We start from the raw sequence: 27,585 nt of genomic DNA, 5'->3' as shown, positions 1-27,585 counted from the left end.
TTTCTTCTGCTTAGAGTTGCTGTGTCATTGAAACTCTTCTGTTACATTTCCCAGGCTCTACAGGCTTTGAATGTATTGATTAATAACCTGAAAACAAACCTTAATGTTCTCTCAGATATGTAGGTTGAAATTACAGATACACACAGATATATATTTACACATACATAATTTAAAAATATATAGTACAAGTCTTACTAGATCAACTACATATATAAATTTATATAAACATATATAAATATAGATATATATGTAATTCTATTATTTATTTTTAAATTTTATTTCAGGTATACAAAGTTCACATATTTCATATATACAAATTTAGGAACACAGTGATATATATATATAATTCAAATATGTAAATTTTAATGTGCTGTTTGCAAAATATGCCAGTATGCTGAGCGGTCATCTTTTACTCACTTTACAACTTCAGCTATTTGTGTCTGTCTGTAAATTATAATTCATCAATATGAGTACAGGTGTATTATCAATGTTACTAAACTCTGATACCCTGTTGGAAAGCTAAAGCCAACTGAAGGCAGCTTACAAATGTCATCTCTAGCCTTCAGGTGATCCCAAAGGCCTCAGAACTCCTGTTCCCCGGCTTTGCAAGTCTGCCTTCAGAAACTATCTTAGTCTACCTTACTGCCTCGGGGGTCAAATGCTGACCACACCCTTGCGTTCCAAGGTCTCAGCGCACAGGCCCAGTCGGCCCAGTCGGCCCTAGAGGCGGTGCCTCCTCTTCCCCGGCCCCACCCCTTTCCTCTGAGTCTGGGCTCTGGTGGTGGAGGTGCCGGCTGCGAATCCCGGGCCCTGATCCGGGCTGCAGATTCCAGGTTAGTGAGCAAATCTATTTTCTGGCCAACTTATGCTGTCCCTACTGGTACAATGCCTGCCCCGCCCCACTGGTTGGGTAGGGGGTTCAAGGGTGGAGGAAAACTGAGGGCCCGTTTTTGCAGGTTTGAGTTGACTCAAGTTTGGCAGGGGATCGCTGAAGAGGCACCTTTGCACCTGTGAGTGGGCACTGCCAGGGGCAGTGAGAGTGAAGGCCTAACTCCGGAAGCTGAAGGATGTAGGGGAGGCAGGTGTGGAGGTCTTGCGTTAGGAAATGAGGACGAACTACAGGGTGCGGCCCAGCGTGGTCTGAGGTCAGAATCCCCTCCCCCCACCTCCAGCCCCGCCGCTGCAGGAAGTGAGCACCGCTTATCCTACCCCCAAGCAGGCCTGACTGCTCCCTGAGGGAGCGGGGAGCCCGGCCTTCTTCCCACACCGCCCCACCTGGGGGTCTGTTCAAAGGCCAGAGGCTGGCCCAGGGCTGGGCCTTGAGTTTCTCAGAAGGGGGCCGAGCTTTGCATGGTTTCCTTTGGCTAAGACACCTGAATGAGAATTCTGAGAATTCGTGAGAATGAGTTTTCGAGTCCCAGGTCTGCTGCGAAGAACTCAGACCACCGGATGCTGCTCCTATCTGGAGCTTCTGTGGCTTTTCATTCCCGGGATCTGCAGCCGGGGGCGCCGAGGGGGTTGGCTGCGGTTCTGTGACTGAGGAGACACGCCATGATGTAGATGAATTCCGATTTGGAATTCATGATACAATTCCATCTCTATTTACTTATTGCAAAATGAGCTCGCTGTCGTTGGGACATTCTTCTCATCAGCCAGCGGTGAGAGAGGCGGGTGCTTGTGATCACAGGTGCTGCACCCCAACTGCTTTTGTGACCCTGGTTCTCTCTCTGGCCTGGTTGACTCTGGCCGTGGGTGCTGGCCTGTTACTTGGCCACCCTGAACTTCAGTTTCTTCTGTCTGTGAAATGGACAGGGTGGTGTGTATAGACCAGTGTATAGGTGAGGATTAAATGAGGCAGAAGTTTAAAGACATAAGACTGTTTGATAAACAGTAAATACTTAAATTTTTGATAGACTCTGTGCTTGATATTTTTTAAATCAGATTTTTTTCCCTCATTTTCTTAAAGATATATTTATTTACTTGAGAGGCAGAGAGAAAGGTCTTCCATCCACTGGTTCACTCCCCAAATGGCTACAATGGCAGGAGCTGGGCTGATCGGAAGACAGCAGCCACTTCCAGCTCTCCTACTCCAGTGCAGGGCCATCTGCAGGGAGCCGGATAGGAAGTGGAGCAGCCTGGACTCAAACTGGCTTTACCGGCTGTGCCACAGCACCAGCCCTGTTCTTGACTTTTAAAAATGCACAAGCACCCCGGGTTATAGTCCCAGTCGGGGCGCCGGATTCTTTCCCAATTGCTTCTCTTCCAGTCCAGCTCTCTGCTGTGGCCCAGGAGTGCAGTGGAGGATGGCCCAAGTGCTTCTGCCCTGCACCCGCATGGGAGATTAGGAGAAGCACCTGGCTCCTGGCTTCGGATCAGTGCGGTGTGCTGGCCGCAGCGCGCCGGCCACAGCAGCCATTTGCCGGTGAACCAACGGAAAAAAGAAGACCTTTCTCTCTCTCTCTCACTGTCCACTCTGCCTGTCAAAAAGGAAAAAAAAAAAAGAATAAAAAATGCACAATAAAAATGATTTTGAAGTAGGCAACAAAATATGTCAAAATGCATTATGATAAAGGGGAATATCATTTCTACTTGTTAACAAGTCAACATATAACAGTAATTTCTTAAAGTTAGGGATTACAAATGAAATGCAGAAAAATACAAAAATTTTGTACTCTAGACTTTAAAAGAGATAGCCTTGCTGGACTTTTTTTTTTTTTTAAGAGTTGCAAATTTGTTAAGTTATCAGGTTCTGAAATGCAGGGAGGAAGAGAGATTTTTTTGAGATGATGCTTAAAAATATTTTTTTTAACTTTTATTTAATGAATATAAATTTCCAAAGTACGATTTATGCATTACAATGGCTAAAAATATTTTTAAGCTGATTATGTTGCAACTCATAGTTTTATTGAACACTGTTAGATGATCAATTCAAGATAATAGGTGAAAGTAGAATATACCAGTACACAAATCTCAGCAATGTTATTCCCAAAGAACAAGAATTCTAGCTTATAAACGTTGTTGAGATTTGTAGCTCTACTTTGTTTAGTAGCAGCCCTGCCCTTCCCATTCCTAGCTCATTCTGACCCCCAGCCTTCCCTGCTCAGCCACTCATTTTTACTCTAAAGCCATGTTGACACTTAGATTGTGGACATCTATTCTAGTAGATGATTCAGATCTAAATATCAGTTTATGCCCTGTCCCTCGTCCCCATTGAGCTATGTTACACTAATGGTTACACTATAACCATTTGGTAAAGAGGATTCCTTTAGCTAAGGCAGTGCTTCTGAGCCTTAATATACTTAAAAATCATGGAGATCTTATTAAAAGTGCAGATTCTGGGGCCAGTGTTGTGGTGTAGCAGATAAAACCACTGCCTGCAACACCTACATCCCTATGGGAGCCGGTTCATGTCCTGGCTGCTCTGGTTCCCATCCTGCTCCCTGCTAATGTGGGAGACGGTGGAAGATGGCCCAGCTGCTTAGGACTCCACCACCCACATGGGAGATCCAGAAGAAGCTTTTGGCTCTTGTCTTCAGCCTGGCCCAGTCCCAGCTATTGCAGCCATCAGAGGAGTGAACCAGTGTCTTTTTCCCTCTCTAATTAACTTTGACTTTCAAGTAAATACAAATAGATCTTTTTAAAAAGTGCAGATTCTGAATTATTACTTTGACAGGCAGAGTGACAGAGAGAGGGAGAGACAGAGAGAGAGAAGGATCTTCCATCCACTGGTTTCTCCCCCAGAAGGCCACAATGGCCAGGGCTGGGCCAGGATGAAGTCAGAAGCCTGAAATTTTATCCAGGTATTCCAAGTAAGTGGCAGGGACCCAAGTACTTGGGCTATCTTCAACTGCCTTCCCAGGCACTTTAGCGGAGAAACAGGGAGCTGAATTGGATGTGAAGAAGCCCAGATTCCAACCAGCGCCCCATGGGATAGAGCAACTCACCCATTGCTACAACCCTGGCCTCCACAGGGCCTTTTCCAGGAGAAAGCTTTTGATTGAACTGGTCCCGCCTAGTCACAAATACAGCCTCTTTGATCTGCTAATTTAATCCACTGGGCTGTAGGACTTCAGCCTCTCCTACCAGGTCCACACACCTCAAGGCCAGACCGCCTTTTCTGAATCTCCCCATGCTGCTCTTTTAAAAAAAATTTTTAAATTTGCTTTATTTTATTTATTTGAAAGGTAGAGAGATACAGCAGGGAGAGCAAGCTCTCTTATCCACTAGTTTACTCCCCAAATGCCCTGTGGCCAAAGCCTGAACCAGGCACTCAATCAGGACCTCCCCTGTGGATGATAGGTCAAGTACTTGAACCATTATCTGTTGCCTCCCAGGGTGCACATTAGCAAGAAGTTGGAAGGAAAGCCAATCAGGCACTCCAGCATAGGATGCAGGCTTCCCAAGAGAAAAGTTAGCTATACTGCTCTTGAGGGAGGTCAAGACAGTCAGCTTCTCTGGTCTTCAGTCTGTGCTTAGCTGTAGCAGTTAATCAAAGGTATGCTGATATGTGGTCAAGGGTCATACAAGCCTATGCTAACAGTAAAGTCACCTCTTTCATAGTTTTTTCTTGCCAGCTACAACCCATTAACAAGAGACTTCAGCTCTTAGGCCATATCTTCAACAGTTTTTCTTTGTCTTGAATGTCTAAAGTAGCACAATAAATGGGAAATAATGAAATACAATGGAGCCACATATTTAATTTTAAATTCACTAAAATGCAAGAAGAAATAGGTGAAATTGATTTTAATATATTTTAACTAAATATAAAATAATTCCAGGATACATGATCAATATAAAAATTATTGAGGTACTTTAGATTATTTTTTCTTAACAGATCTTCAAAATTCAACATAGATTTATAATTAAAGCATCTCATTTCAGAGTAGCCATACTTCAAGTACTTTATCCAGGCCTCTCATGTGGTGACAGGGATCCAAGCACTTACACTTGAATTTGCTGCCTTCCATGGTGTATGCATTAGCAGGAAGATGGATGGCAAATAGAGAAGCTGGGACATGAACCAGGCACTTTGATATGGAATATGGGTGTCCCAAATGGCAACTTAATGACTGTGCCACACACCTGCCCCATGGCATCTTTCACTTTGCATAATGCTTTTGAGATTTATCGTATGCATATCAGCAATTTCATGAAGTTTTTGATAACTTGCCATGGTATGTGTGTATCACATTTTGTTGACTTGTCAGTTTGTGTTCTTTTGGATTCTCTGTAGTTTGAGGTTATTGTGATGTTGCATTTATAGAGCAAAAGTTCTCCCTTGTCTGTATCAAGGATAATCTTTGCAGACATGAAAATGTTTATGTACATCTTGAGGAGATGTAATGGACCTTCCATTAAAATAGTAAATATAATGCCACCACAATTATTTCTGGACATTACCAAGTTAATAACATAGCACATGTGTTTCCATATTCCAATTTCAACTGTAACTTCGGCAGTATGTCATAATTTTAAATCTATTTTAATGTTAATTGCTCATTTCTCATGTCAGACACTGTGCTAGGCTCTAGCATACATGGAAGATCAAGAGAATTTGGGTCTCTGCCTACATAATCCTAATTTGAAAAAATAATTGTATATTTATGTATTTGAGAGGAAGAGAGACAGAGATAGAGAGAGAAAAAGCTCTCATCTGCTAGTTCACTCCTCCAAATGCCCATAACAGCCAGGGCTGGGCTAGCCTGAAGTTATGGGCTGGGAACTCAAAACAAGTCTCCCAGGTGGGTGCCAGAGACCCATCCACTTGAGCTATCATCACTGCCTTTCAGGGTGCACATTAGCAGGAAGCTGGAGTCAGGAGCAGAGCTGGGACTTGAACCAAAAAGGCACTCTGATATGAGAGGCAGCACCCCAAGTGGTGCTTAACCATTATGCCAAACATTCAACCCCATGATACTAATTTAATAAAGGAAATTAGGCCCTCATAGTGTTGTGTGCTAAGTGAGGTGATATGTCTATGATAAGAGATGCTAAACTGACTAAACACTGTCTCAGATAATTAGTAAATACTTCTGTAATACAAATTTGATGTCCAGAATTTTTAAATTTGTTAACAGTTATATTCTGCACCCTCTATGGAGAGGAAAAAGATAAAGGAGCTTCAGTGGCCTTTATTCAAATGGCAGCTCCACGTTTGAGCTAGCTACTTAACTTCAGTTTATACAACTTGAAATGGGGTCCAAAAGGACATACATAATATTGTTATAATGAGTTACTGAGTTATTACATACAAAAGGACGCTTGCCTAGTACAGAATGGAATTTCAATATTTACTGTTGACTTTCTTATTACTAAGCTTGACAAAGCTGATGACCCTGTGCTGTACTTGCAATAGCATCACTGAACACTAGGTGGTAGCAGGGAGGCCCTGATCTCAGCACAGTGGTTCAGTCACCCTACTCAGCTGTGCTTCTTTCTATAGTCTTTTCTTTCTTGTCTAGATGCTTTCGCAGGCCTCTTCTTTTAATGGGAGTGTTGTTACTTGCAGGCGATTTAATTAGTTTTTAATCTCTCAGGCCCTCAAGATGGGAAATTTGAACAGATTACAGGGCCTTGTGGTCTTGTTGCACACATTGAACCTACAATTTACTTTTTGCTGGAGGATTATCCAAAGACAAATTATGACCTTCCACCTATTCCAGCTGCCATACAACCTGTCTAGCACAATGAAGTCATGCCTAGAATTGGAGCCAGTACCCCTTCAAACAGGGGATGTGGGCTGGCTCTTTGGTAACCCAAAGCCATTGCCAACCAGGCAAACAGAGTAGACAGCTTCCAATGAGAATGATTCAATGCTAAGCAGTAGGAAAACAAAACCATAATTGAACAACTGAAAGCTTAGAAGAAAAAAAATAAACTGAGAATAAAGATAGCATTTGTCAAGATGAATGTAAGGCCTCAACTTGCCTACCTCCTCACATACATGTCCCCTTGGGATCCTGTCAGGCCCCAGCAAAATCCCATCACCAAATGGGTTTTCTCTTATTTGCACTTTGAAAGCACTGGATCTCTCTAGTTAAAGTTATGAGGTTGAAGACAGATCTTTGCACTTGGACTCTGGATGGGTTAAGTTGTGCCAGCTCTTTTATTAAGTCATGATTTTATTAAGTCACTTAATGGATCTATCTTCTTATCAAATAGCTACAAATATTCTCTCTTTTTAAAAAATTTATTTGAAAAGCAGGGCTACAGAGAGAGAAAAAAAGAATTTTTCCATCCACTGGTTCACTCCCCAAATGGCCACAACATTCAGGCTGGGCCAGGCCAGACCCAGGAGCTGCTTCTAGGTCTCCCATGTGGGCACAGGGTCCCCAAGGACTTGGGCTATCTTCTGCTGCTATCCCAGGCGCATGAGCAGGGAGCTGGATTGGAACTGGAGGAGCCGGGACTTGAACTGGTACCTATGGGATGCTGGCATTGTAGGTGGTAGCTTAACCCACTAGGCCACAGCACTAGCCCCAACAAGTATTCTTATGAATATACATAGCTGCTCTATCAGGGCAAGACAGCAAAGGAATGTGATTTCTAAGTTATAACTGGTTACAGATGTTTTTGTTGTAAAACTACTACCTCCCCTATTGAGGTCGTTGCTGTTACTTTGAGCTTTTCTGGGAAAATGAACGTAGGAGGTAAAAGGCATTTGTAGGGAGAAATCACCAGTACTACCTTCTTTATTTATCAAAGGTTTTGTTTGTCAAGCACTATGCTAGATGTCAAGGTTATAGCCGTGAACAACAAGAACAAAATAGTCTCTCAGGGAGAGTGTTGTGGCACAGCAGGTTAAGGCATTGCTTGCTTTATCCACATCCCAGATCAGAGTGCCTGGGATGGACTTACACCTCCCCTTCCATTCCACCTTTCTGTTCACGTGCCCCCTTGGAGGCAAGGGGTGATGGTTTAAGTACTTGGGTCCCTGCCACCCGTGAGGAAAACCTGGATAGAATTCCTGGCTCCTGGCTTCAGCCTGCTCCAGCCTTAGCCCTGGCTGTTAGGGGCATTTAGGGAGTAAACCAACAGATGGAAGATTTCTCCTGTCCCTCTGCCTTTTTTTTTGACAGGTAGAGTTATACAGTGAGTGAGAGAGAGAGACAGAGAGACAGAGAGAAAAGTCTTCCTTCTGTTGGTTCACTCCCCAAATGGCCGCCACAGCCTGTGCTGTGCCAATTCAATGCCAGGAGCCAGGTGCTTCTTACTGGTCTCGCATGAGAGTGCAGGGGCCCAAGCACTTGGGCCATCCTTCACTGCCCTCCCAGGCCACAGCAGAGAGTTGGACTGGAAGAGGAGCAACCGGGACTAGAACCTAGTGCCCATATGGGTTGCCAGCGCCGCAGACGGAGGATTAACCAAGTGAGCCACCGCGCCAGCCACCGTCCCTCTGCCTTTTAAATAAGTACCTTTTTTTTTTTTTTTTTCAAAGTCTCTGACCTCATGGAACATACATTCCAGTGGAAGGATTCAGACAATTAAAGATATATATCAGGGATGATAAGAAGAAAACCAAAGCAGATAAGTAGCCCAGATTGATTGTATGGTTGTCACGCCTTAGATAGGCCAGACAGAGTAGACTTTTCTGATAACATGTAAGGAGTGAGTAGGTCATGCAGAAGTCCAAGTGAATGGTTGTCCTTGCAAAACAAAATGCTAAAATCCTCAGGCAGCAGTGGGTTTTGGTACTGTTGATAGAGAGGTTGTGATTTGGTGGGTTGAGAAAAGGTCAGACCGATGGTGGCTCGCACAAGGCCTCTCGTGTCCTGGTCCTCCATTTGTCCCTCTATCCACTAGGAGTAAAAGGAAATCATAAACATTGCTCTAATAAGGGTAGAAACCCTTGTCAACTGGGCTGGGGCAAAGCAAACCTTAGGAATTAGAATGAGAAGCCCTTGCTACTCCAGTATCTCGCTCTTTATTTAGAATAGGACAGTTGGCATCCCTTTATTCTCACTCCCTTCTTACTCTGTCCTTTTTTATTTGCTCATCTACCTTGATTCCTGCAAGCAGGACACGTCTGAGAAGCCAGAGCTTGGGTGGGCAGGAGCCAGAAGAGTTGTAGCTGCAATGACTTCAGCAGTACTGGTGGACATCCAAGAGGAGGTGACCTGCCCCATCTGCCTGGAGCTCCTGACAGAACCCCTGAGCATAGACTGTGGCCACAGCTTCTGCCAAGCCTGCATCGCAGAGGACAGAGAGGAATCTGTGATCAACCAAGAATGGGAGAGCTGCTGTCCTGTGTGCCAGACCAGCTACCAGCCTGGAAGCTTGCGGCCCAATCGGCACTTAGCCAGTATAGTGGGGAGGGTCAGGGACGTGGTGTTGGGCCCAGGGAAGGAGCTGAAGGTGACTCTTTGTGCACACCATGGAGAGAAACTCCAGCTCTTCTGTAAGGACGATGGGAAGCTCATTTGCTGGCTTTGTGAGCGTTCTCAGGAGCATCGTGGTCACCACACATTCCTCATGGAGGAGGTCGCCCAGGAGTACCAGGTGGGAGCCCCAGGTGGAGAGAAGACCAAGGAACGGAGTTCTTGGCTGCAGATTTTAACTTTTCACCATGCTCTCATCTAATTTCTTTGTAGTCCTCCCATCTAGATGGAGGATAAATCTAGAAAATGCTCCAAAATCAAGAGTAGAGACTTTCTTTTTGTTGTTGTTTTTTTGACAGGCAGAGTAGACAGATAGACAGACAGAAAGGTCTTCCTTCTGTTGGTTCACCCTCCCAAATGGCCACTACAGCTGGCGCTGTGCTGATCCAAAGCCAGGAGCCAGGTGCTTCCTCCTGGTCTCCCATGTGGGTGCAGGGCCCAAGTACTTGGGCCATCCTCCACTGCACTCCCAGGCCACAGCAGAGAGCTGGACTGGAAGAGGGGCAACCCGGACAGAATCCGACGCCCCAACCGGGACTAGAACCCGGAGTACTGGTGCCGCAGGCAGAGGATTAGCCTAGTGAGCCGCGGCACTGGCCGAGACTTTATTTCTTACTTGATGCCCAGGATTGAGTACAGGGAGCTACTGGGTGCAAAGAAAGGGCTTGGTGGGTTGTGTGTGAGAGAGGGGATAGCATTGTGAGCACAGGAACAAAGTGCTTTGTGGGCAGTTCCCGCCGCCCCACCCCGAGGAAAGAGAATCATCCTGTTCCTGCAGGTTTCCATCCATCCCCTGTGCGTAAAAGATACTTCAGCATTCTCAGATTTTCATCTCAGAACAGGACAGACTTCTTCTGAGGTCAGCTTCTTCTCTGCTTCGTTCATTCAGGTCCTGCTTGACCTGTTGTGTTTCTTCCAGGAGATGTTCCAGGAGTCTCTGAAGAAGTTAAGGAAAGAACAGCAGGAAGCTGAGAAGCTGAAAGCTGTTCTCAAAGAGAAGAGGGCATCCTGGAAGGCAAGAGGAATTCCTCCTGAGGGTGCCCTGGGGCAGGATTCAGAGCAGGTCATGGACCCAAGGAGCCCTTATGCTCTCTGACCCTTCATATTATGACCAACAGAGCAGCCTTTTGTCTGTTCTTTCACGGTATCCCTTCCAAACACAAGAATTGCTAGTGTGTGGGACCTGAGTGGCAGATGGGAGGAAGGGGAAATTGCATTACAAATATATCAAAAATAAATCTTGATCTTTGTTGACAATTACATAGGAGAGGAACCATGTCAGGGGTACCCCTTAACCCATAATTCTGATTATTTCCTGTAGTTTTTGTCTTTGATTTCCAAGGACAGGTTAGGTAGAGGGCAATACTTCCTATCTCAATACTCAAAAATGGAAGGGGAAGTGATACAGATGCCTGAGGCAAGGGAGACTGCCTGAAATCAGAACCTCACCCCAGCATCTAGATACAGCCTAGATAGGAGGCCTGGATACGGCAGCCTGGGCTAAGGGAAGAACGGGTTCCACAAGCCTGCACCTGCAGACATTTTTCCCCTCCTCTGCCAGTGCTGCCCTGCTCCCTGTGGAGACCCTCAGCCTGACAAAGTAGCAACTTCTTTCTCTTCCCTGTTGCTGAAGAATCAAATGGAGCCTGAGAGACAGCGGATCCAGACAGAGTTTAATCAGCTACGAAGAATCCTGGACAAAGAGGAGCAGCGGGAGCTTAAAAAGCTGGAAGAGGAAGAGAGGAAGGGACTGAGTGTGATAGCAGAGGCTGAAGGTCAGCTGGTCCAGCAGAGCCAGTCTCTGAGAGAGCTTATCTTGGATCTGGAGCGGCGATGTCAGGGGTCAACCGTGGACCTGTTGCAGGTAAGACTTCTGGAACAGCCCCAATCTGGTCAAGGAAAAGAGAAACTAACTTTTCTTCCTTTATTCCTGGTGGAATAAGGAAAAAACAATTTCTTTGGCCATATACTGCCTCATTCTTTAAGTTATACAGAGTTTATGGGGTAAAGCATGAGATAATTCAGAGTATAAAATAAGGTACTTTAGAAAGTTCATAGAAAATGGAATTAAAGGTACATTTATTTTAAGGCAAAGAAATGAAATCCATGTATGTACAAGGAGTCTTCAAAAAGTTTTGTAGACAATATAATGAAAATGCATGGATTTAAAAAAAATTGTACTAAAATAAATGCTACCTTTTAATTCCATTTTCCACAAACTTTTTGATGTGTATCATAAGGAAGTCCCACTTTTATTTATTGTTTATAAAGGGTGACCCAAAACTGTTGGTACTGTGGAGGTCTGTTGTATCCAATGATTGATAGAAAAAGGTTTCTCATTCTCAGCACTGTTATTTCTTTGCTCTGAGGGGCTCTGTTTTACATTGTAGAATAGTAAACAGAATCCCTGGCCTCTGCCCTGAGATTTAGATGCCAAGCAGCGCCACCCCAAACGTGATGACCAAAAACACCTCCAGACATTGCCATGTATTCCCACAATATCTCCTTCCACTCCCGAATTGAGAGCCACTGTTCACTGGGCACCTTTTTTTTCTCTGGGGCTGTGCTGGGGGTTCCTCAGGTGCTTTTTACTCAGCTTAGTCACAGGCAGATGCATGACAAACCCAACTCAGATTCTTTATCTCATTGCCACCCCTTCTTTACCTTCATTCTCCTTAAGGCAGAATGACTTGACATGTTGTAGTTACAGATGTTTGAACAGGCTGGGTTTAGGGGCTGGGCTGTGCTCACTGTGTGAAGGTTGGAGGGCCGTAGGTATCAAGTCTAGAGAGACTTGTTGGAGGAACTTAACTTGAGGTAGCAATTGGAGCTGCTGTCTCTTACACAGAACAGTGTAACAGTGAAGTTGAGGCACAGTATACGCTGTACTATTCTGGAATCTTTAGGCTGTTTCCTGTTGCTATTCCTTTGCTGGTAGAATAATTACATCTTTATTCTTGGATCTTAATATCGGGATTATGGAGTAGTTTCTTTTCACTTATTAGAGCTCTTCCCAATCATTGCTTCCTACTTCACATAATTTTATTCCCACCATTTTGTCCTCATCTTTCACATTAGGTTGCAACACTTTTTCCTTCACCCCTTTTTTTTTCTTGCTTCTCCACAGACCCCCTCAAACTGTAAAAATTCATCCTTATATGCAAAGAAGTCACGAATTTATTTTGCTATTCCTGGCACTTTCACATCAATTAGTATGACCGTCCAATGAACATTTGAACTCCAGTATTATCCAACAGTCAAGGTTCTGGAATTCTTTCTGCTCCATATCTGTTTGACATTGTTGACCAATACAATTCGATAGCCAATGTATAAGCTTCAAAATGTGAACATAGACAACCAAACCAACATAAGAACAATAGCCATGAAGTGGCACACTGACTTGATCACTGAGTTTCTCAGTGCAGCCGTGATTGAAGATAATAAAATCTGGGGCCAGTATTGTGGTATAGCAGGTTAGGCTGCCATCCCTTATAGGCACTGGTTTGAGTACTGGCTGCTTTACTTCTGATCTAGCTACCTGTTGACGTGCCTGGGAAAGCAGTGAAAGATGGCCCAAGTATGTGGGCCCCTGCTCCCATGTGGGAGACACAGATGAAGCTCCTGGTTCCTGGCTTTGGCCTTGTCCAGCCCCAGCCATTGTGACCATTTGGGGAGTGAATCAGTAGACAGAAGATCTCATTCTCTCTGTCTCCCCATACTCCCCTTCCATAACACTTCCTTTCAAATAAATATATAAATATATATTTTCTAAAAAATGATAAAATTCTGGGTATTTGGTCTAAATTGACACACCAGTATCTCTTAGGCTTTCTGTGTTCAAGTCAGTTCCAGTTGTATTTCTGTGAAATAAAACCAAAAATAGCCCCATTGAACAAAAATTGTTATTCCTGTGTGTATATGTGTAAACTGTTGACCTTTTTATTTTTATTGGTCACTGAGGTATAAAGAGCAGCAGTTAGAATAAATAGTAGGCATTTGGGAAGTTCTATTAAAATAAGATAGGCAGGGGCTAGCGCTGTGGTGTAGCAGGTAAAGCCACCGCCTGCAGTGCCGGCATCCCATATGGGTGCCGATTCGGGTCCCGGCTGCTCCACTTCCAATTTAGCTCTCAGCTATGGTCTGGGAAAGCAGTGGAGGATGGCCCAAATCCTTGGGCTCCTGTACCCGTGTGGGAGACCTGAAAGAAGCTCCTGGCTCCTGGCTTCGAATCGGTGCAGCTCCAGCTGTTGCAGCCAGTTGGAGAGTGAACCAGCGGATGGAAGAACTCTCTCCCTCTCTCTTTCTCCCCTTCTCTCTCTGTGTAACTCTGACTTTCCAATAAATAACAATAAATCTCAAAAAAAAAAAAAAAAAAGATAGGCAGTGGTTGGTAAAGGTGAATAGAAAGAGGCTAAAAGAAGGGTATGGAAAAAAATTGAAAATAAAAGAAGGGTATGAAATGGACTGCCTTGGTTAAAGATGGGATGTGAAGATAAATCTATATATACGATGAAACTATATATATTTATATACATGAAAGTATATATATATATGATGAATTTGATATATATATATATAGTTTTCACATTCATATTTTGTGGGTTTTTAATTAATTCCCCCCCAAAGAAGCGTTTTCTTTGAGGAATACAGACTTAATGCATTTCATAAGTACAGCTTTAAGAATCTAGTGCTTCTTCACACCATATCAGCCTTCCCACCCACTCTCCCAACCCTCCTCCTCCTCCTTCTCCCATTCCCAGTCCCATTCTCCACTAAGATCATTTTCAATTAACTTTATACACAGAAGACCAACTCTATACTAAGTAAAGAGTTCAACAATTTGCATGGTAAAAAAAAAAAAAATACAAAACAACAAAAAAGCTGTTCCTCAGCAGTTGAGACATGGGCTGTTCAAAGTCATTGCATCTTGAAGTGCATTTCACTTCTTTTTTTCTTAATTAACTTTATTAAAACTTAATTAACTTTAATGAAGCACCAAGGATAATACATCTTTTGGGAGAACTTAGATATAGTTATAATACAACTCTTTGAGGACAGAGGTCATGCATGGGAAGTTAGTGCACAGTGACTCTTGTTGTTCATTTAACAATTAACACTCTTATGCATAAAATCAGTGATCACCAGAGGCTCTTGACATGAGCTGCCTAGGTTATGGAAGCCTTTTAAATCCACAAACTCTGTCAGTATTTAGACAAGGCCATAAGCAAATGGAAGTTCTCTCCTCTCTTCAGAGAAAAGTACCTCCTCTGATGACCACGTCTTTGCAATGGGGTCTCACCCACCGAGATCCTTCATCTAGTATGTTTTTTTGCCACAATATTTTGGCTTTCTGTGCTGGAAATGCTCTCATGGACTTTTCAGCCAGACTAGAATGCCTTAAAAGCAGATTCTGAGGTCAGAGTGCTACTTAAAGCAGTTGCACTCTATGAGTCAGCTATGTGGACTGCTTCCTATGTTGCAGCATTCTCTCCTTTTTAATTCTATCTATTATCATTACCAGACCCTTAATCTTATCCGTACGATCACTTTAACACATAAGATGGTAATTTTTACTACCCAGGTTAAGGGGATTTGGGGCCCCATGGCAAGTTTTTAAATTGTGCCCTTAGAAGTAAGTCTATAGGAATGTATGCAGAACTATACAGCTTTACAATTACAAACTTCATACATTTCATAATTAAAACTTTAGGAACATGGTGATTCTTCCCACTGCGCCCACCCTCCCACCCATACTCCCAGCCCCTCTTCTTCCTCCCTCTCTTATTCTCACTTTTATTTTTTACTGAGATTTATTTTCAGTTGACTTCATACACATATGTTTAACTCTATGTTAATTAAAGAGTTCAACAAAGTATAAAAAAAATTGTTCCTCAACAGTCGTTATCTCTCAAAGTGTCAATTTCACTTCTAAGATTGCCTTTTAGGTGCTCTGTTAGTTATCACAGGTCAGGCAAAACATAGTTGTCCCTTTGGGACTGGCTTATTTCACTAAGTATGATGTTTTCCAGATTCATCCATCTTTTTTTAAATGACCAGATTTCATTTTTTTTACTGCTATGTAGTATTTCATAGAGTAAATATCCCATAATTTCTTTATCCAGTCTTCAGGTGATGGGCATTTGCATTGATTTCAACTTAGCTATTGTGAATTGAGCTGAAATAAATGTGGTGCAGATAACACTTTCACATGCTGACTTCATTTCCCTTTGGTAAATTTCCAGGAGTGGGATGACTGGGTCATATGGTAGGTCTATATTCAGATTTCTGAGGTATCTCCATACTGTCTTCCATAGTGGCTTTACCAGTTTACATTCCCACCAACAGTAGATTAGGGTACCTTTTTCCCCACATCCTTGCCAGCATTTGTTGTTTGTTGATTTGTGTATGAAAGACCAGGGTGAGGTGAAACCTCATTGTAGTTTCGATTTGCATGTCCCTGATAGCTAGCATCCTGAGCATTTTTTCATGTGTCTTTTGGCCATTTGGACTTCTGCTTTTGAAAAATGTCTATTTAAGTCTTTTGCCTTCTTCACTGGGTTGTTTGTTTTGTTGTTTTTGAGTTTCTTGATCTCTTTATATATTCTGAGTATTAATCCTAGTTGCATAGTTTGCAAATCATTTCTCCCATTTTGTCGGTTGCCTCTTCACTTTCCTGAGTGTTTCTTTTGCAGTACAGAAGCTTATCAACTTGATATACTCTGAAGCTGGACTGATCCAAAGCCAGGAGCCAGGAGCTTCTTCCAAGTCTCCCACGCAGGTGCAGGGGCCCAAGGACTTGGGCCATCTTCCACTGCTTTCTCACGCTACAACAGAGAGCTGAATCAGAAGAGGAGCAGCTGGGACATGAACTGGCGCCCCTTTAGGATACCGGTGCCACAGGCAGAAGCTTAGCCTACTATGCCACAGCACCAGCCCCTATTCTTGTTTATTGAATTGGTGCATTTATTATTCAGAATTTGTGGAGATACTCATTGGTTTTTTCTTTTTTTTTTTTCTTTTTTTTTTTGCTGTGGTAGCTTTTATCTTTGGACTGTGTATGGCTTAGTGGATTGTCTGCTTTCAGGGAATACCTATAGGCCTGTGGTGTGTGTGGCCAGGGAGCTCTGTCCAGTGCTCCAGGTGAAGGGAGTGTTAAGGTGACACTCAGGTTGGGCATGATACATCCCCTCTTCTTTTTTTTAATTAGAGGGGAGGTTTTTCTTCTATTGGCATAGACTCAAATCATTTCCTCTCCTCAAAGAAGACCATTGCCTGTGCTAGCCCCAGTGGGTATAATATTCATCTTCCACAAGGACCACACAAAGGATCTGTGCAGTCCTCGGTGTAAGCAGATTCCCCAGCAGTGTCCCTCACCAGGAAACCAGGTTACCCTGGGAATATGCAGCCTCCCACAGTGACTGCCCAAAGTCCCAGCCACACCCTGAGCCTTTCCACACAGCCTCAGTGTTTTCAAAGCCCTGCAATCTCAGTGTTTTCACAGTCCTGGCACATAAGCCTCCCACAGTCACAAGCACCCAGCCCCCCATCAGTTCTCCCCACAAGACTCAGGAGTCTGCTCAGCTGGTTGCTGGGCGTGGATAGAGGTTGGCGCAGCTGTTATATATGTACGAAATGGCGCCCACTCTGTATTGGCCTGCTACAGCATGCCATTGCAGGATGATCAGGGAGAGTGAAATGTGCCCCCTCCCTTTTTTTTTCCCCTTTTTTTTTCGGTAGGTCCACTATCCGCCACAGGGTTCCAAATCTGATTCTTTCCCACCTCTTCCTGCAGCTTTATCACCAGTGGTTTGGGTTGCTACAGTCTGGTCTCACCTCTCTCCAAAGCTGGTGTGGAGGCTCTCAGCTGCTGGGGTCCTGAGTTGTGCACATCCACACCCTCCATGTAGGTCTGCTGTGTCCCTCTAATTTGCGTGCTGTTTCCTCTGGTGTTTTCTCCCTAACTCCTCCCTGAGACTACACTCTCTTCACTTTTTTAAAACTATCTTCCCTAGACAAGAGCTGTAAGCTCCCTCCCTACTTCACCATCCTAATCCCTATTCCACTATAATATTTTGTGTACATGGATGTACACATGACTACATGGATGTTAGTATCATTCAGGAGCATGAAAGTCAAGAAACAAAATGGTCATAGGAATGAGAAGTTTTCCTTTCAGCACCCTGAGTTTGCGTCTCAGAGAGCTCAATCTTGGATCTGGAGGCACTGAATCTCATTTGTGGGGGTATACATTAATCTGAATTGTAAAGGACAGAAGACTAATAGATATAGATTTGAGAAAATGTGTGTGTTGAAATCAAGGGACTGGATGAAGTCAGCAAGGTCAGGGTAAGGTGTTAGAGGAGATGATGCCTGAAAGCAACCATAATTAAGGCCTTTGAGCTGTATCTTCAGCAGTCAGAATGGAATGATGAAAATTAAGGCTTTATCATCTGAGAGCCTCTAAGACCCGGTACAATGTCTGATAAATAGTGGATGCTGCACCATGCATAACATACACACATACACACATACACACACAAACACACTCATACATACTGTTGTGAAAATAAAGGAACTCATACATTGATTGAAATATTTCCTGATGTCTTCATGGTGTTTGTAGGGACAGTCTTCCCTCAGTCTTTAAGCTCTGTGTTTTGGTCTTCACATTGGCACTAACTTTATTCCTGTTGTATCATGGGGTGACAGAGATGGGATATGAAGCATGTATAAGATCATGACCTGTTACTCCTTGACTTAACTTGTCTTTTTCATCCCTAGGATGTGAGTGATGTCACGAAAAGGTATGTATGGCAGAATATGAAATAATCTCTTTGATTGACAAAAGATTCCTGTACCCATAGAGTTTTCACAGAGCAAGGAAGGTTCGAGATTGTGTGTTTTAAATTGCTCAGGCTACGAACATTTTAGGTTCCCAAAATAAAGTGAATGGACTGACTTTCATGGTAGGAGAATTTGGGTGGGGAAAGTCATAGACTTGGGAATGTACTAGCATTAAGAATAAAGAGCTGTCGTGAGGGTGACTCAGCCAGTACCGTCATGCTACTCCTTTGCCACAAACCACTGCATGTGCTTTCATCCCTGAGTATCATTTATAACTACAGGGTTTTCTTTGCCCATACATTTTATCAGAGGGAGTTTCCTGAAAGCCACGTTTCCCGAGATCCAAGCATTTGCTCTTGCAACATCTGCCTTAAATTTCCCGTCTTCCCATAGCTTTGGAATGGTCTAGGCCATGTTACCTCCTCAGATTTCCATTTGTCCCAATTCCAGTAAAAATGTAGACTTGAGATCTCGAGAAGAGTATTTTGGCCGTGGACAGACATTCTTCACCACATGGCCTAGAATCTCATCTAGTACCATGGTGTTTAAAGGTCCTCACAGATACGTTTAACAGGGAGCCCTTTGTTCCTTCTGAGGTCTTCACTCTGAGTTTGCAAATAAGGACGTCTCCTCTTTCTGGCTGGCATAATGTTCCTGCAACAGAATCCTAAATGCTGCTCTAAATGTCTTTTCCCTGGGCTTCTGGCTGAACCTAGGGCCTGAGACTATGATCCCAAGAAGAAAAGAAGCTGTTTTTTCACTTGATCTTCAAAGCCTCCACTGCGGATTCCTGGTGTTCTGTCGACATAGCCAACTGCAGTGCCTCCCAGTAGACCCTCTAATAAGGCACATTTTATGTCTTTTTTTTAAGGGTAGCAAAGTATTTCCCAGCAATTATTTTACTTTATTTGATATTATAGCTAGGACATAGAGAAAGAATGGAGAGTTACTAGATCTTAGGAAAACAACAACAGCAAAATGAAACACAAAATGAGTCTTTCAAGAGTTCGATCTTACTGAAGTTTATACAAGGCATGAGAAACTATAATTTCTAGTCTAGGTCTTTTAGCTTTAGTGCCATGACTCTTTGCAGAATGATGTCAACTTTCCTCAGGACTGAGAGCTGAGGTTCACCCATAGGCCTGACAGTGAGAGAGACAGGTATTGGAGGAACCCTTGCGTGGTCAGCTGTGTGGGGACTCACCAGACCTGTCCTCTCCAGGAGTGAGTTCTGCACCCTGAGGAAGCCCCAAGCTCTCCCCACCAAGCTGAGAAGTATGTTTCGAGCCCCAAATCTGAAAAAGATGCTGCGAGTGTTTAGAGGTGAGGATTCCAGGAAAAGGGTTTCGATGGGGAATTTCTGCTGTGGTAAGAAAAAGACAGGAGAGGGGGTGTTGGTATTTGATAGTAGTGGCGATGGAGAAGGTCCCAGAGGGAGAGACAGAGTGTGCTAGAGATGTGATTACTATTTAAAGGGGAATGAAACTCCCCACCACCACTCCTGTTTGCCTGGTTGGGGCAGAGACATCAGGCCTGAGGCTGCTGGTTCTGTTCAACATTCCTGACTTTTTATCATTGCAGAGCTGACAGATGTCCAGAGCTACTGGGGTAAGTAGAAGCCACGGCCTCTGAGCTGACGCGTCTGATCCCCTGTCACACACTCCCTCCAGCCGTGCCCACACAGACTCTCAGGTCTGAGTTGGTGATGCCCTGACCCCCATCACATAGCCCTAGATCCTCCCAACCCTGCCCAGCGTCCACCCTTCTCAGTGTCACAACACTTACATACCCATTCTCATCTACTGCCCTTGTACCTTTTCTGCAGTGGACGTGACCCTGGATCCTCACACAGCTAATTTAAATCTCATCCTGTCTAAAAACAGGAGACAGATGAGGTTTGTGGGCAGCACACTGTCTGGGCCTTCGTGTCTGGAAGAACAGTATGACTGTAGTGTCCTGGGCTCCCAGCACTTCTCCTCAGGAAAATATTACTGGGAGGTGGATGTGACCAAGAAGACTGCCTGGATCCTGGGGGTGTGCAGTCACTCAGTGGAACCTGCATGCTCTTTCCACCCAGCCATGAGCCAGCACCACACCTACTCCAGATACCAACCTCAGAATGGATACTGGGTGATTGGGTTACAGCATAAGCGTGAATACAGAGCCTACGAAGATTCGTCTCCCTCCCTGCTCCTCTCCATCACAGTGCCCCCTCGCCGTATCGGGGTTTTCTTAGACTATGAGGCTGGCACTGTCTCATTTTATAATGTCACGAACCATGGTTTCCCCATCTATACCTTCTCTAAATACTACTTTCCCACCAACGTTTGTCCATATTTTAATCCTTGCAACTGTGTAGTCCCAATGACCTTGCGGCGCCCAAACTCTTAATCCTGTTTGTTCTTCCCACCTGTCTCTAAGTAGTGCTCTTCACCCTGGGATTCCTCCACACGTGATTTACTCTGCTTCAGTATTGTCTTTATTCAATGCAAGCATGTGACACACAGTGGTGATCATGAACATCTTTGATTAATTACAGATCTTGGGAGGGGTAAAGGGAGGGTTCAGCATAAAGAATTTGGTGCAGATTTTTAGTTGATGTAATGAGATCAAATTTAGGAAATGCTCTTCTGTTAATTTGCTATGAGGTCTTGTACTTAATGAAAAACTAAATTCTACAGATTCTTTTTCTGTTATTCAGATAATTAATGCCATGTTTATTCTGTTGTAGCCAAGTACATTGGTTTATTTCAATTGTTTTATCTACCACAAATTCCTTAAACAGACTCTTACTATTCGTTTATGCAACACTTGATTTGTTTTTGCTAACACATTGCTTAGGTTTTGTTTTCATCCGTGCCTTTGAAAACACATTTGTCTATAACTTTACATTCCTGTAATATCTTTGTCAGGTTTTATAAAATGCCATAATGAGCAAAGAGATTGATGTGTTTTTGTGTAAATGTATAATTCTGAGTATTAAAAACAATCCCCTTCACTGTTAATTCTGGTGGCTTTAAATTCAGATTAAAGGAAGATATTATGTAAGTCTTGAACAGCCTTCAACTTTTATCTTAAAAATTTAGAGCTAGCAATGAAAAATAAAACATTATTTTCCAAATGAAGTGAAGTTTTAAAAAAGTAGGGGAGAAGAGGAAAATATTCTATCCAATACAGATCTTTCTCTGAGTGTGAGGAAGATGCAAACAGAAAATATGAAGAATCAAAAATACTTTGGAAGAGGATGATGTCTTTCATCTTCTCCACACCCCTGTTCTTAATGCTCAAATACACAAGCAGCTAATGAATAAGCTCCTATAGTGTTCCTTGTTCAGTCTGGTAGCTGGGAGCCAGAGGCTCTTGAGCACTTTTAATGTGACTTGTTGGAATTGAGCTGTGGTTGAGTACAAAATAGACACTGGAATTTGAAGACTTTGTTAGAAAAGTAAAGTATCTCTTTGTTTTAGAGCCTATTGTGGAATTTGTGTCCCTTGGGGAACCCTTCTGTAACAGCCTTTGGCCCCAGGATGCAGAGGGGGCTTCAGGGTCCATAGATTTTCTCCACAAGAACCCTTCCCCCCAGTTGCCTGAGGCATTGTTATGGAAGAAGGGGATGGCAGAGAAAGGATCTCAACCTATCTGGAAGCATGGAATTTTGAAGATCACAGGAAGGAATCATGGCCCCAGAACGTGATTCTGCCTGGTCTCGTCTCTGCCTTTAGTCTTGTTGGGTGCTTGTGGTTTAAGAAAATATTGAGTCATGCTCAGGGCTCAGCTCTAGCTTCTGGTGAGAGGAAAAAGTGCAGATTACAGTAGGTGCCCAATACTGATTTGTTCTAGGGTAATTTCATTTGGGAGGTCAGATCTGTGGGAGTCCAGAGGCCAGATGCACATTCTTCATCCTGATCTGAACTTTGGAAAAACTATGAGAAGGCAACCTGGGGCCCTGAGGATGGTGGAGGTAAGATATCAGAGGTTGGCCCGAGTAACAGTCTCCTCACTTACTTTCCCATGCAGTGTTCTAGGCCAAAGGGGTTAGTCCAGGTCCCTTTCACCCGGCTAAATCTTAACAAGAATCGGAAGAAGTATCCAGGTGACAAAGGCCAAAGTACTCTCTGGACCTTTGTGAGACTTGGAGATGGTTACCCAAACCGTTTCCCTTTGGGACAATTATTAGGTTAAATTTGCAGCTCTGATCTTTTCCTCAGAGTCCTGGACAGAGGCCATTTTGACCTTGACATTTTTAGTGTGACAAAATGAACTATTGAAAATGAAAATTGAAGAACATGCATACAATCAATCAAATACTAAAACACTTATTACTCATGTAAAAAAAAATCCAGTGTGAGTGTAACTTGTGGATGAGTGGCACCATTTCATTTGGGATTCATGGAACATACTTTCTTTCGTCTTAGTACTGCCATAACCTAAAACATTGTTTTCAGCATCAAGCCACAGAAAGGTTAAAAACTGGGGGAAGGCAACTAGCTTTTTAAAATCCTTAGTTCACAGATGGAATTCAATATTTTTGCACATAATTCCTGTTGCTGAGAAAAGGACAATTCAGATTTGGGTGGAGACAGAGTAGTCTGTGAATAGGGGACACTTAATAAGTACCTGGAACCCCAAGAAATTTTCTCATTACAGAGGATTCAAGATCCCAGTTTTTTCTGGGGCTGTGTTTATTCCACCCCATAGTACAAGCCTTATAAGTGAGAAGTGCATGACACCGCGAGTTGTAAGCTTAGGGTATGTTTTCCTAATATTTTCCAACAAATGAGTGCTTGCTAAAGCTGACTTTTTTTATTACAGGCTTTCTTAATATCTTTATTGTCAGATCATTGACATATAATATATTTCACATAAAGTGTATAGTTTGGTAGGATAGTTTGTGAATTCTTCATTAAGAGAGAGATGCTGTCCTCAAGTTTCCCCTTTTCCTTGTAATCCCTCCCCTTTTTTTCACAATACATATGAAACTATATGTACTATATTTTCTTTATCCATGCATTCATTTAAAGATATTTAGGTGATTTCCATACCCTGGCTATTGTTAATAATACTACAGGGAGCATGTATTTCAGTATTCCTGACAGCATTTGTTGACAAAACTATCCTTTCTCTATTTTGTCTATTTTGTTTAACCTTTGCAATTTCATTTTATTTTTTAATTTAAAAACAATTCATAGAAACATAAAAATGTACATATTTATGGGATACATGTGGCGTTAAAAAGCTACCTTAGATGTGATCTCACAATTTACCAGGGCTGAACCATGGGTAACAAAGCGTTCTGGACAGAGATAGAATAGTCAGAAATTTATTTACAATTAAAGAGAAAGGGAAAGAAAGAAACCATGAAGACTAGAACATCATCAGTCAAGGGAAAAACTCCAATGCCTGAAGTGTCATAATGGGAATCCCAAACAGCTTCTTCGGGGTCTTGATGGGGAGGTCCTGGGTGGAGTGTTCTCTCTGCAAGCCAGATTCCAGTCCCTCCTTCCCAAGGGCCTTTAAAGTTGTTCTGAACGAAGGTGGCATAATTCCAAAAGTCCTTGTGGGAGTAGATAGATTATCCATTCTCCCAGGAACTGGCTAGGGACACTGGGAACACACGTCTCCTTGCTTCATATCTCAAATTAAAACAAAATGTGTTTTTCTCAGTAGGCAAGCCAAGCCCACAAGAAAAACAGCACAGCAGCACAAACAAGGATATGGAAGATCTTTATTTTAAAATTAATCCGTCAGTACCACAGAACTTCTTAATCCTACCTAGCTATAACATGCTATCAGTCATTCAACCCTTCCCTCTCCCTCCCTACCTTTTTCCCTCACCAGCCTCTAGTAAAGACTAGAGGTCTTTTTTAAAGATTCCACATATGAGTGTGATCATGTGATATTTGCTTGACTGCTTGGCGTATTTTAGTCACCAGGAATTCCAGTTCCCTTCAAATTGTTGCAAATGACAGGATTTCATTCCTTTTTATGGCTGAGTAGTATTCCATTGTATAAGTACCACATTTTCTTTATCCATGCATCAGTTGATGGACATGTAGAATTCTTCCATTTTTTAGCTATTTTTTAAAAAGATGTATTTATTTATCTTGAAAGATAATTATCTTTCATACATCATATAAATAAAATCTTGAAAGACAGACAGAGGGGAAGAGAGAGAGAGAACTTCCATGTACTCATTCACTCCCTATATGGCCTCAACAGCCAGTGCTGGGCTAGCCTGAAGCCAGGAACTTCAATCAGGTCTTCTACATGGGAGGCAGGGGGCCCAAAAACTAGAGCCTTCTTCCATTGCCTTTGCCAGGCCGTGAGCAGGGATCTGGATCCAAAGTAGAGCAGCTGGGACTTGAACTGGTGCCCATAGGAGATGCCAGGATCACAGGCTGCAGCTTAACCATTACGCCACAATGCCAGCCTTCATTTCTTGGCAATTATGAATACTGCTGCAATAAACATGGGAGTGCAGATTTTTTTTGACAGATGTATATAATTTCCCTTAGATATATACCCAGCAGTGTGATTTTTGGGTCATATGGTAGTTCCATTTTTAGATTTTTGTGGTATTTTATGGTGTTTTTAAACAATAACTGTACTAATTTACATTGCCACTAACAGTGTGCAAGGGTTGCATATTCTCCACATCTTTACAAAAATGTGTTTGTTTTGTCTTTTTGATAATATTCAATTCAACTGCAGTGAGATGGTTTCTGGTTTCCCTGATGATTAGTGGTATTGAGCATTCTTTCATGTGCCTGTTGACCAGTTAGTGTATATTTTCTTTAGAGAAACATCTGTTTAATTATTAGTACCAGAAGAACAACTGAATTGCCTCTATGATACAGCAACTGTGTTCACATTACAGAACAGAACAGAAACATGGTATCAGCAAGATGTTCAGTTTAATTAAAACTAAACTTGTAGCTATGTATCTATATATCTAATTATTGGTGCAGGCACACTGAGCTCTAACTGTTCAGATTTATTGTCTCATGCTGGATGAAGAATGAACACATGGACACAGAGGGGTAAGCAAAGGATAAAGCCAAGTTTTATTGAAGTGAACAGAGACAGCACTCACAGCCAAGTGGCACAGCAAGAGAGACCTTGTAAATCAGAAAGACCTTATTGAAAGGAACACACAGGGGCCCACGCTGTGGCATAGCAGGTAAAGCTGCTGCCTGCAGCACCAGCATCCATATGGGTGCCAGTTCCAGTCCTGGCTGCTCCACTTCCGTTCCAGCTCTCTGCTATGGCCTGGGAAAGCAGTAGAAGATGGCCCAAGTCCTTGGGCCCCTGCACCCATATGGGAAGACCAGGAGGAAGCCCAGGAGGAAGCTCCTGGCTCCTGGCTTCAGGTAGGTGCAGCACTGCCCATTTGTGGCCAATTGGGGAATGAACCAGCAGATGGAAGACCTCTCTTTCTCTCTCTCTCTTTCTCTCTGCTTCTCCTCTTTCTGTGTAACTCTGACTTCCAAATAAATAAGTAAATCTTAAAAAAAAAAAAAAAAAAGGAAGGAATACACAGAAGACCCCTGGGAAAGGCAGCTGGAAGGGACCTCTTCAACAGAAAAAAACAGTTGAAAGGAAGAAATCAGGGGGTTTTATACCCTCTGGAAATTTGTGCAGGGCCCTTTAAGAAAAGTGTTCATCCCTCTGTGACCTCATCCTGCTTTTTTAACTCCTATTCGGTCCCATTTGGTAAGTTTCTGGTCCTAGATGTTGCCATCCCCAATTATCTTTGGCTTGCTAACTCAAGGTTCTGGGCCTTCATCCTTCACATTGTTACAATCCCAGAACTTTATCCTCATCCTCCCTCTATCAATCTCTCTGGTTTGTCTTTGCAAGACCTGTCTCTCTGTCCACATAGGCACTTTGTTGCTGGCTAGTACCCTCCCTCAAAAAAAAAAAAAAAAAATTCAATTAACTGTTTCCTGTCTTCATCTTTAACACCCCTTATAAAGATCAATTTCTTCTTTTTTTTTTGGATAGGCAAAGTTAGACAGTGAGAGAGAGAGACAGAGAGAAAAGTCTTCCTTTCTCCGTTGGTTCACCCCCCCAAGTGGCTGCTACGGCCGGCTGGCCGGCGGAAAGCCAGGAGCCAGGTGCTTCCTCCTGGTCTCCCATGCGGGTGCAGGGCTCAAGGACCTGGGCCATCTTCCACTGCACTCCCGGGCCACAGCAGAGAGCTGGACCGGAAGAGGAGCAACTGGGACAGAATCCAGCACCCCAACCGGGACTAGAACCTGGAGTGTCGGCACCACAGGCAGAAGATTAGCCTAGCAAGCCGCGGCGCAGGTCCAAGATCACTTTCTAATATATTCTGAGACAATAAGGAACAAAAGGGAAAAGATCTTCACCTGACCTCATGAAACTTCAGTTTTGAGGGGCTGGTGCTATGGCGTAGTGGATGAAGCCACAGCCTGCAGTGCCAGCATCCCATGTGGGTGCCAGTTCGAGACCCTGCTGCTCCAATTCCAATCTAGCTCTCTGCTATTCTTATGGGAAACTGCATTGTTACAGGAGAAATTATTGCTACCTTGGTTCTTTGTCTCCCACAGAAGAATTTCTAAGCGGACAGCCAAGAGGTTTAAAAGTATTTATTAGAGTCAAAGGCTTCCAGCCAGAGGGGGTTTCCGAGACAGGAATAAGCCCAAAAGGACCGGTGGTAGTGTGTTTTTTAAGTACAACCTCAAAGGAAAAAAAAAAAAAACTTGACAATCAGTGCAAGGTAGGGTCAAAAACCATCAAAAGATATCATTTACAGTTCTCCATCCTGTCTGTCCTAAGGGTGGGATAGGTAACTTGTTTTTACAATAAGCTGTGAGCTCCCTTGCTAGTCTCATGGTAAATTTGGAGATTCAGAAGGAAGGAGTGTGGCCTGTCCTTGCTAAAGATAAGGTTTTGAGGACAGAGCAAATATTTTACACCCCAAATTCCATAGTAATCCCCTGACTACCTATTAACCATCTGACTTCTCACACTATGACCTGGGAAAGCAGTACAAGATGATCCAAGTTCTTGGGCCCCTGCACCTGCGTGGAGACCTGGAAGAAGCTCCTGGATCCTGGCTTCGGATCAGTCCAGCTCCAGCTGTTGCGGCCATCTGGGGAGTGAACCAGTGGATGGAAGACCTCTCTGTAACTCTGCCTTTCAAACAAATAAATGAATCTTAAAACAAGCAAACAAACAAAACCCTTCAGTTTTGGGGGTACCATGTGGAGTAGGAGATGAAACTACTTAGGAGATGAAACTACTTATTATAGTATAAGTGGCAGCAGCAGCCTAACTGGTTCTCCCAATGGGTTTCTCATGCATTCTGTTTCAAACTCAGGGACTACTATTGTCTCCA

At 43.2% G+C, this 27,585-nt stretch overlaps 1 protein-coding gene across 10 annotated transcripts in view; it reads left to right on the top strand.

Moving 5' to 3' along the window:
* The window catches only part of TRIM6 (tripartite motif containing 6), a 92,806-nt gene extending 71,580 nt beyond the window's left edge, over window positions 1-21,226 (top strand). For 2 of the 10 annotated variants that reach the window (XM_051848997.2, XM_051848950.2), the window contains exons 2-8: window positions 9,019-9,498; window positions 10,297-10,392; window positions 11,011-11,241; window positions 18,159-18,181; window positions 19,444-19,544; window positions 19,803-19,829; window positions 20,047-21,226. In XM_051848997.2, coding sequence (XP_051704957.2) covers window positions 9,076-9,498; window positions 10,297-10,392; window positions 11,011-11,241; window positions 18,159-18,181; window positions 19,444-19,544; window positions 19,803-19,829; window positions 20,047-20,612 — 1,467 coding nt within the window. In that variant the 5' untranslated portion in view covers window positions 9,019-9,075 and the 3' untranslated portion in view covers window positions 20,613-21,226. 10 annotated transcript variants of the gene reach the window in all.
* Window positions 21,227-27,585: the final 6,359 nt, after the last annotated feature.

This window comes from Oryctolagus cuniculus, chromosome 1, assembly GCF_964237555.1.
Source record: "Oryctolagus cuniculus chromosome 1, mOryCun1.1, whole genome shotgun sequence".
Classification (NCBI taxonomy): Eukaryota; Metazoa; Chordata; class Mammalia; order Lagomorpha; family Leporidae; genus Oryctolagus; species Oryctolagus cuniculus.
This window is presented reverse-complemented; position numbering and strand designations above follow the sequence as displayed.